General features: G+C 44.5%; 2 protein-coding genes across 2 annotated transcripts in view; one reads left to right on the forward strand and one right to left on the reverse strand.

Moving 5' to 3' along the window:
• Positions 1-387: 387 nt before the first annotated feature.
• On the forward strand, positions 388-1424 carry RAB9A (RAB9A, member RAS oncogene family). Its single transcript, XM_007457027.1, has 2 exons — positions 388-653; positions 762-1424. The coding sequence occupies exons 1-2, from the start codon at positions 419-421 to the stop codon at positions 1130-1132; spliced, it is 606 nt and encodes a 201-aa protein (XP_007457089.1). The 5' UTR covers positions 388-418; the 3' UTR covers positions 1133-1424.
• Positions 1425-5556: 4132 nt separating this feature from the next.
• TRAPPC2 (trafficking protein particle complex subunit 2) overlaps positions 5557-10788 on the reverse strand; it is a 13199-nt gene continuing 7967 nt past the window's right edge. The window contains exons 3-5 of the mRNA XM_007457028.1: positions 8471-8615; positions 7950-8035; positions 5557-6702 (exon numbers count right to left, since the gene is read on the reverse strand). Of these exons, the coding sequence (XP_007457090.1) occupies positions 6604-6702; positions 7950-8035; positions 8471-8615 (330 nt within the window). The 3' untranslated portion in view covers positions 5557-6603. The remainder of the gene's footprint in view (positions 6703-7949; positions 8036-8470; positions 8616-10788) is intronic.

Below are 10788 nucleotides of genomic sequence, written 5' to 3' on the forward strand. Positions count from 1 at the left end.
CTGTTTGCAGTTGCTACAGAAACGTGCCCACTTCGGTCTCCTACTGCATCTCTAACAAATGGTGGCAGGGCTTATTGTGAGCCAAGAGGAACGGTTGAGAGGACAGTCTTTGGGGTCAGACTTGGCCTTGAGTGCTAGCCTCAGTCAGCGTTGACCCGAAGAAGGGGAAGAATGAGCCCTCAGCAGCTGTCAGAGAGAGTGACGGTCGGGTGGTGCCTGGCATGAGGTGGAGGGCTCAGTAGGTGACATCTCTTGCCGTACGGTATTCGCTGCGCAGAAAGGAATTGGGGCTCTGTGTTTTATTTCCCTTAGACACTGACATTCATAGAGGCATGGAGAACCATGTACAGGTCTAAAGGAATGTAATGGTACCCTTTTATTTTACAGGGTTCCGAAATCAGAGATCTTGAGATTAAAAATGGCAGGAAAATCATCACTTTTTAAAGTAATTCTCCTTGGAGATGGTGGAGTTGGGAAGAGTTCTCTAATGAACAGATATGTGACTAATAAGTTTGATGCCCAACTCTTCCATACAATAGGTGTGGAATTTTTAAATAAAGATTTGGAGGTGGATGGACATTTTGTTACCATGCAGATTTGGGACACGGCCGGTCAAGAGCGATTCAGAAGCCTAAGGACGCCATTTTACAGAGGTTCTGACTGTTGCCTGCCTTGATGATTCTCAAAGCTTCCAGAACTTGAGTAACTGGAAAAAAGAATTCATATGCGGATGTAAAAGAGCCCGAAAGCTTTCCTTCTAGGTTCTGACTGTTGCCTGCTTACTTTTAGCGTCGATGATTCTCAAAGCTTCCAGAATTTGAGTAACTGGAAGAAAGAATTCATATATTATGCGGATGTGAAAGAGCCCGAAAGCTTTCCTTTTGTGATTTTGGGTAACAAGGTTGACATCAGCGAGCGGCAGGTGTCTGCAGAAGAAGCTCAAGCCTGGTGCAGGGACAACGGCGACCATCCTTACTTTGAAACAAGCGCCAAAGATGCCACGAATGTCGCAGCGGCCTTTGAGGAAGCAGTTCGAAGAGTGCTTGCTACCGAGGATAGGTCAGATCACTTGATTCAGACAGACACGGTCAGTCTGCACCGAAAGCCCAAGCCCAGCTCATCTTGCTGTTGAAGTTCGAGAGGTTGCCCTTGCGATCTAACCAGGTCACACACATGCACAGATAAGCACAGGGTGGAGACGAGAATTCGTGTTTGCAGCAATGGATCATGTACTCATAAAATTAAACTAACCATATTGCTGCCTTGTTAGTGGGTGGGAGAAGGGACACATCCACTCACAGGAGAATCTCTTTACTCAGTAATGGCACCTTACCTTTATAAGTTGTAACGGTTGTCTAATAATGTTTAATTTAAATATGTATGTCACAGAGCTAATAAATGAGATGACCAAGACTTTATAATTAAAACACTTGAGTATTCTAGAAGTTACTGTTTTTTCCCCGGGAAAATGGAGAACTACTTTTTCTATGTGTATATTTTTATGTAATTAGCACTCTGTTCCTGGTTCAGGGAAAACATGTCCTAAAGCAATAATGTTAGATATTAAAGATTAAAATCCAGTGCATTTGCCGTGTAGTCATGTGATTTGAGGATGTGTTCATTCGGTTTAGAATTATGTGCGTGTTCGCTTTTTCATTCTACATATCAGGATTGATCTCACTTGTAATCACTTGTCGTTTGTGTGCCCCCCTCGACCCCCAACACAGAAGCCGGCTTTATCACTCTTGCAGAAGGTACTGCTTCGGGATTGTACTGTGTGTGCGGGTAAATGAAGACATCTTTATTTGCTCATGTATTTATTCTGTGTCTTCTGCGTCACTGAGCTTTGTTTAGTGATTTGGTCTCAAGGAGATTTTTCGTCATTCTGCTGCAACGAGCAGCCTTATTGATAGAGCAGGTTGTGGTCTTTCGTGGGTAAAGTGCACCCACTGCGCCATTCATGCCGATCCCATCCCACAGAGGCACACCATTGCCAGGCACACGTGTTAGAGAGGACAGGACCCTTGGTTGTGGAGCGGTGGGTTATCAAGCGACATGCTTTTGGGGGGCTGTCCTGTGCGGGGGAGTACATTTCGGAACAGCTAGGTTGAGAGATTTCTCTCCCTGGCCCCACTCCTTGGAACCACTTGACACAGAACGCCAATACAGTAAGCTCAGCTTTTGAAAATCTAATTTCCTAACACAACAGATTTGGCTCTAAGCAAAACATTTTCACATTTTAAATCTGGGGAAATTAAATCTCTTTATAGTCTCAGGTTAGAGAGAGCTGTAGTTTTTATTATTTATAATCAATTCCGCCCCAGCCCCACCAAACTATAATCCTCCATTCAGAAAACAAAATAGAAATCCACCATTAAGAAACGAGTGTGTATTATATATTCCCTTTGTTTTTTTCTCTAGGGGACATGCTTTGTTATTTTAAATCATGTGTACTCATTGTTTTGTGACTTGCCCTTTTCTCCCAATCTGTCTGGGTATATTTCCATTATATAGTAGACCTACCTCATTTATTTGCTGCATGGATGTCTAACAGTTTATTCAAACCGTTCTCTGCTGATAGCTAGCTAGCAGTAGTATATTAAAGTTTCCCACACCTTGCTCACCAATGGATATTAGGAGTACATTTTTTTGTTTATCATTTGAGTAGATGATAGAGTCACACGGTTGAACATTATAAGGCACAAGGGACAAATATCTACCCTTGCCACCGAGTTCCTGCACGTGGAGGCAGCCGTGTGTCAGTTTCTTGGGTATCCGTCTAGATTTTTAGTACGTAAGGGAAGCATATTGTGTTAGTTCGCTACTGCTGCCATAACATGCAGACCTGGTGGTTTAAACAATAGGGATTTCTTTTCTCATAGTTCTGGAGGCTAGAGGTCCAAGATCAAGGTGTTGATAGGTTTAGTTTTTCCTGAGTCCTCTCTCCATGGCTTGCAGGGGATCTTTCCTCTGCACACACCCACCTCCACCGCCCCCCCACCCCCGTCTCTCTGTGTCCAGATTTCCTCCTCTTATAAGAACCCCAGTGAGACTGGATTAAGGGATCACCCTAATGGGCTCAATTGAACTCACATTAACTCCTTAAAGGGCCTGTCTCCAAATATAGTTACGTTCTGAGAGACTGGGGGCTAGGCCTTGTTGATTATGAATTTTGGGTGGGGGGGGGGACACAATTCAGCCCATTACACGTCTGTGTGTGTGTGTGTGTAGGTATTTACAAAATGTATAATTTTGATACTTGTACAGATTTAACTAATACCTTAGTGGTTTTTCTAAACTGTGAAGCATCTTTTCAATAACCTCTTTTTCAGCTAAATATTCAGGGATTAGATTAGTTGGCATTCCAGAGGTCTAGAGCTGGGCAGCAAAAAAGGATCAAAGGCCCAAATCCTCATGTGTGTAGACAGGCTGACTGAAGGGAGAGTAATGCAGCTTCACAGCGTGACTTAAAGGGATCCAGTGAACAGAGGCTGACCAAACCCAGTACTGAAATGGGATGAGAGGAGGAGGAACAGGACCTGACTGACTAGCTTCCTCCTTCACAGCGACGACAACTCGTTCACCTGATGGGGGAGCTCTTTAGACAGCAGCAGAAGGTAGCTGAAAATCTGAATCTTTTAAGAAAGTAACACGGGCTTTGCCTGGCTGGTGTTACTTACACAAAGATGAGAACTAGGGAAAAAGTGAGAGCTGGGGAGCAAAGCAGGCGACTGCGGTGGCGGCAAGAGGGGCGGAGCAGCTGCGGAGCCCGAGGGAGCAGGCGGGAGGGAAGCACTGCCGTGCGCGCTGTCCCGTTCAGGGCCGGGCCCCAGTGTTAGGGGCCGGCGGCTGCCGCCGTGATGACAAGTGCTTTCGTGCTGTCTGCGCATGTAAAGCCTTGGAGACAGAGTTCAGGGTTAAGAAAAAGGCAAACTACTGAACTTGGGGGGATGGACAGATGTACACGTGCCAGTCGACGTAGCAATTACAATGTGCCGCGTGGAAGATGGAAAAGTGCACGTTCCTCAGTGAATTACTGCTTTTGTCACCTTCTTCCCCCTTGGGGAAAACTCCCTAGTTTAAGTTAAAACATCCTAGATGGTCCTCATGTTAAAACCTGGCGTTTTACATTTCTATAAAACCTTGTGTAAGCTTTCACTTCAATAGCATGACCCTGTGACGCCAGTTCCATCCACAGTGCCAGCGGCTTGTGGGGCAAGGAAGCGTTAGGTAGAAAAAGAGGATCTGTGTAGTCAGTGGATTCTGAGAAGTTACCACCATGGACTGTCAACCAGGAAGTGCTATCGTGACCATAAAGTGAAAGGACACGGGTGTAGCAGGGTGGAGGAGAGACCAAAGGTCTCTACATACGTGGAGAACGTGGGCACCACCGAAGCATCCTAGGCAATGAAAGAGGACCGAACCCGATTTGTGCATTCTATTTGGATCACTTCGGGAGTGCTAACGTAGATTACAGGTTTAATGCTGACTTGCGTGTGCTCAGTGGAGCCTGACGCCCTGGGTGCTAGTGATGTCCCCCAGTTGGTCTTGTGTTCCAGAGCTTTAAGTGACGGTCACCTACTACCAGATCTGAGTTTTGCCGGCTCTTTTGCCTTTTTTTTTTTTTTTTTTTTTGCGGTACGCAGGCCTCTCACTGTTGTGGCCTCTCCCGTTGTGGAGCACAGGCTCCGGACGCGCAGGCTCAGCAGTCATGGCTCACGGGCCCAGCTGCTCCGCGGCATGTGGGATCTTCCTGAACCGGGGCACGAACCCATGTCCCCTGCATCAGCAGGCGGACTCTCAACCACTGCGCCACCAGGGAAGCCCTTCTTTTGCTTTCTTAATGGACAGCGCCTGGTTTTCCCCTTGTACCGGCCCTGGTTCCATCCTTTGAGCTGTCCTACCCGTGTGCCCACAGGCTTTCCCAGCACGGCCCACCTTTGAGGTCCTACCCATTCCTACGCTCATCACTGAATCTGCCTTCATGCTCCTTCGGAGGCAGTCATACGTGAAATCTGACACTTAACTACAGTGATCTACTCCCATGGGGCCTGTGTTATTCGTTCCCATCTCACCGTCACAAGCCTGGTGACAAGGCTGTTTGCAGGGCACCGCTGTTGTGTGGCTGAGCTGGGATCCAAACCATCTCCACGCTACAGCCTCAGGGCACAGCAAACTGTATACAATAAGTACATGTGTGGGCCTCTCCAATGAGCATGGCAGACATCACTCCTGGATTTCTAGCTGAGTATCTCTTTTCTGCTCCAGCACCTAAGTTTGAGACGATTTGAATCCTGTAAAATGAGTTGCAATATATGTTAATATGCAGACTTTCATTAGGGGAAACAGGACTAAAATGGTAGTAGTACTGGTGGGGTGAGTAGCACTTAAAAAATTCAATATTGGGACTCCCCTGGCGATCCAGTGGTTAGGGCTCAGCGTTTTCACTGCCCGGGCCCGTGTTTGATCCCTGGTCAGGGAACTAAGATCCCGCAAGCCGCGCAGGTGGCCAAAAAAAAAAAGAATTAAAAAAATCGATATTAAACTTCCACAATCTTGGACAAACATCTTTATTTAGGAAATCAAATAAATATGGTAAAAAATTATGCTAGCAACTTCACACAAAGATACAGGACCAAACTTAGAATTACTTGCTCAGGTTATCCAGAATGGAACAAAATTCTTCAGGTGCTCACAATTAGCACAGAAAATACGCGGTTATATTACTTGCTTTTCAATGGACATTTACTGGTTTACTGTAAGATCCCACGCTCTTACAGTACAAAAAAGAGGCCACTCCTGCCCCCTCCGGTATACAGCCTAAGTGGCCAAGATGGCCAAGAGGGCAAGTGTTACTGTGATGCAAGCTTTTCTTTGTTTACAATTCTAAAACTGCCTTACAACTGTTTACTAGTACAGCTATCAACGGGTTCACTTAATCTTTAGTTTACTGTCTGAGGGAAAGGAAACATAAGAACATAACCTGTCACTTTGGTCCTAGCCTCCCACTTGACAAACATGGATCCAGGATTCTAGGATTACAGCAGGATCACTGTTCCTAGTCTCCGACAGGGGCAGACCTGTGGCATTTGGCACTGCAAAGCTGTCTGTTCTGGCTTCTTGGCTTCTTAGTGTACATATACTACTGTGTATACTACCTATACCTTTTCATAACATCTCTAGATGTATAGATGAACCCATGTATGTGCTATCAACTTCATTCCCTACTGCAGAAGCTTTTGGGTTTAAATCTGCCTACCAAATCTTGACCATGACATTTGGTTCTGGACCGTTACAACAAGATCAAGCTATCTGAATGAGGAAAGTCAAAGCTTATTCTCAATTTTTAAAATAAAAATACTTCAAGCTTACTGATAAAGAGCTCTTCATAAATAACACTGTTCACAAGCAAATAACAATCTGTTGATAATCATAAGAAACTGAATATGCTATTTTTAAATATAAAAGCAATTTCATTAGGTTGAGATAAATTGAGACTACAACTAAAATTTTTCCATGCTGTTTAATCAAGTTACTTACAATGTACACATTCCTGAGTACACCCCATTGTAGTGACACTGTTTACTTCTGAATTTTTTGCATTCAGCTTAAAAGGTGTTTCTTCCCAAGGAACTGAACTTTTCTGTCAAATGCGCTTGATCGAATAGGAGAATTGGGTTCATAAAATGGATTCATTGCAAACTAGAAGAGAAGAAAGTATTAAGGTGAGCTTGTCAAAGTAAAAAGGCTGACATCATAAGTCTCTAAAAGGAAAATCTTTTAAAGTTTTAAATTAAGTCATTAAAGACATTCAAAGCAGAAGTCTGAAGACCACATTTTTAAGTTTTAATGAAGATGTTCCACTGTTAAATATTAACAGCCCCTTAAGGAAATTTCTGTCTTGGTGTTTAAGGGAAGTGCCTGTGGCAAAACCCATGGTGGCACGTATGGTAAGTGCTGCCTGTGTGAGCAAAACCAACTCCCGGGATCCACCGTGTGTGTGAAATACAACTAGATTCAATGTTCATTATGAAGATGTGGATTCGTCCGGTAGGCCCTTTGGCTATATAAAACACACTAAAAATCTGATATGCTCAGAGTGGAGGAAAAGTTACACCACGCTGCTTTTAAAAGTTACTCTTGTGCGGTAGTTTTTAACAATCAGGTTTTTAATACTCTCCTTTAACACAAGGTAAGTGATCAGTTTCTCAGATAATGTAACGAGTATATCATAATATGTGTGAGGGAAAATTAGTACTGGATGGAATCACAAATGAAGAAAGGAGTTACCAACTTTTACACCTTAATCACTTGATGTTGTCCATCTTTATAAGAGGGCTAAATATTCTTATTTGCTACTTCTGACTAGGAATATTGATTGTTAACTGTGCTGATATGCAAAAAATCTTGTCCAAATAGAGAATGTTTAAATTATTAAGAATATACTGTCAGCACTGCAGTTTAACCACTCATATCTTATTACTATTTCATTTTTTCCAAGTGAGTATCAAGAAACGCGTGTGGCCCCTTTCTCCTTGAGTGACTTTGATAATACATGAATCACTTCCTGTTTATGATCTACATTCATTGCACTGTAACTTACTTGTTAAGTAGATGGAAAACATTTTACATTAAAATTATGAAGCAACTTCCCTTCTACAGACTGCTTCTGTCTCTCGCTTTAGGGTTCCCTCATAAAATCAACTATATGCACCAAACGGGGAAGAATGAAACCGATTTAAAATAACTACGAGTTGTTGTCCTGCATACGTGTTAAGCTGGTGGTAGAGACCTGCCTGGTGAGGGAGCTGCCAGAATGGTCCTGCTGGAGGAGACCTCTGCTGAGGAGAGCTGTGCGGTCTAAGGGGGCTGCCTCAACAGGCCAGTGTCCTGCCAAAGACGGAATCTCTTTTATAACCAGATTTTACAAGGTACAGAACATACCATACCTTTATATATAAATCATAGACATCAGTAAAGAAGTTCTTTATCCCGTCTTCTTGCCTGATGTCATGCAGCATAATAAATCTCATATGTGAAATAATTAAGGTATAATCTTTAGAAATGAAAACTGAAAAGCGATCAGTCGATACAATATTCTTCAAATGAGTCACATGCAGTGTATTTTGCGATGGAAAAGGTGAATCCGTAAACTGGATTCAAAGTTAGGTTAGTTTTATCTTGAAGAGAACATAACCTTTTTAAGTTAGAAAATAACTACAAAATAAAATCACCATTGATATGGTTCAGATAAACCTTAACTTTATATATGAGACTTGGTTTTAAAATTATCTGTTAAACAAAAGGTGAGTGTTTTTTCCCCCTAAAATAATAAAAGCCCCCGTAAGTGGCAATGTTTACCTAATATTTTGCAGTCCACAGACTCAGAACGTGGCATCTAGGTCCCACGTTGGTCTAGTCTGTTACCCCAACCCTTTGTTAGAGCTCTTTATTAAACAGGTAAGGATATGACCCGCAGTGACGAATGCTGAAACAAACCACTCATTGAACTTGTCCACCGTCTTCAAGTACATGTTGTTTGACAGCCACATGTTCTCATCTACGAGGTCGAGAGCCGCGTGAGCTATGAACTGGTTCAGATGGCGGTGATCATCCTAGGTGGCAGCGAGCAGCACCAGATTAACATTTCCTTACAGCGCCAAGACAGCCACACTTCACCCTGCAAACGCTAGACACAGCTTTCTGGGGTGCAGGGGGACGCTTTCTGCTTTTACTTCGATTATTGTCATGAGACAGAGGTCTTCAGTGCTTTCACATTATTTTCTATTTTCTAATCTGGTATCGAAAACTCAATAAATAGAAACAGCCAATTAGTAAATGAAATGTGTCCAACAAACTGTATTTTTAAAATTTTGCAAGAAGGAAGTTACCAAGTTCTGTAACCATTTAAGCATGTGAAAAAAGGATACTACATTAAAAGAAAAAAGTAGATCCTGCTTTTTTGTTTGTTTTTCTCCCCCTCCCCCTTCCTCCCCTCCCCTCAGCTCAGATCCTGCTTTCAAGAAGCTCGCATCTTTTTAGAGGAGGAAGACAGGAAAAAAACAAGGTAGGCTGGGGCTAAACAGGTGGTGAGTACAGGCCTCGGGTGGGGCTGGGGGTAGGAGGCGGGGCTTCGTGTGCGGTGACACCCGGTGAGCAGTGGAGACAGCCTGGCACAGGCCGACTTGAGGTACAGGGAGCTCACATGGCAGGGGACCTGGGAGTGGCAGGCTGCCAGGCTCAGCCCCAGCTGCGTACAGTCCCTTGTGCCGAGAGCGCCAGGTGGTCCTGTCAAAGCCGGGGGTGTCCTTTTCATGGACTGTAAAGGCCTAACTGAAGAAGGTGGGGCTGTCCCAGCAGAATGTGCAGAAGGAATTCATAACGTGGAATGCAGTCTCACTCCTGTGGAATTCTTACTTTGAAAATGCATTTTTCAAAGAACACCTCTGTTACAGGTTGAATTTGTGCCCCCTCCCCCAATCCCTATGTTGCAGTCCTAACCCTCAGTACCTTAGAATGTGGCCGTATTTGGAAAGAGGGTCATTGCAGATGTAATTAGTTACCATGAGGTCATGCTACAGTTGAATGGGTCCCTAATCCAATGACTGATGTATTTATAAAAGGGGGAAATCTGGAGACAGTCGCACACCCAGGGAGACTGGCATGTGAGGACTGCAGTTCTGCTGCCACAAGCCGAGAACTGCCAGAAGCTGGGAGAAAGGCCTGGAACAGACCTTCCCTAGCGCCTGTGGACGGGCATGGCCCTGCTGACAGCTTGATCTCAGACTCAGGCCTCCCGAACTGTGAGACAAGACATTTCTGTTCTAAGGCACACCGTTTCTGGTACTCTGTGACACCGGCCCTGGGAAACGAACATAACTTCCTTGCTGAGGAGGCTGTTCCCATGACTGGGCGGCCATGTTGCCCTGGAATCCCTCGTGTAGGTAAAGCATGTTTATACTTCACTCACGGCACCGTGACGAAGCTAATTTAATCCTCAGGGAAATGGATGTGTTTTGTCTGGCTCACAGTAGTGTCTTCCTTTACACTGATGATCAATCTTGAGACATTAGAAGAAAACTGTAGAAATGGTTTACGAAGGTAAGCGGCAGCAGGAGAAAGATCAAGTCACGCGACGCTATTTTTACACGCACTGTTTTGCCTACCGCGAGGCCACTGGAGTGAGAGAAACTGCCAGTAGCCGTATACCACACAAAGCAACTACTGCTGCAGGGATGCCTCACATCCAAGTTTTAACGAGCAGTGTGCTCATGTGAATGTGGGAAAATAATGTAGCAACACCTGCTAGGATAATACCTTGGATTTCTGTCATATCTAAGTGGCAAGATCTGAATAGTTGAAAAGTGTCTTACACTGGACATTACGCGTCACAACTAATTTCAAACATCAGTTCCTATCTTTAGGGACTTTCAAGCCTATTTTTGGAGGTTGGGAGAAACATAGCATAACCTGTCGGCAATTTATTTGGAATATGCACTTGTACAGGGAGATGGAAGGCACCAGCTATGCTCATCCCAAGACTCTATGGCTCTGTGTACTCTCAGTGGCAACATGTTCCTGAAGCTTGTTTTTCGGGAACCACTCTTGACAGCAAGAAGGCTGGGTGGCGTCACGGGAGAGGAGAGCACGAGGGCACCACGCGGCCAGTGGGTGCCACGTTGGGGTCGCGGAAAAAGGCCGCCGTCTCAGGGGCAGCAGGAGGACGTGTAAGTCGGGGTCTCTTTTAACCCTCCCGGGGTAGTGGATCTAACACGTATGTCCTGCTGA

The sequence above is a fragment of the Lipotes vexillifer genome, unplaced genomic scaffold, assembly GCF_000442215.2.
Source record: "Lipotes vexillifer unplaced genomic scaffold, Lipotes_vexillifer_v1.1 scaffold222, whole genome shotgun sequence".
Taxonomy (NCBI): domain Eukaryota; kingdom Metazoa; phylum Chordata; class Mammalia; order Artiodactyla; family Lipotidae; genus Lipotes; species Lipotes vexillifer.

Coding starts and splice junctions, on each gene's coding strand:
- RAB9A (XM_007457027.1), top strand. CDS start 419: ATGGCAGGAAAATCATCACTTTTTAAAGTAATTCTCCTTGGAGATGGT. Junction 654..761: donor AAGGACGCCATTTTACAGAG/GTTCTGACTGTT, acceptor CTTTCCTTCTAG/GTTCTGACTGTTGCCTGCTT.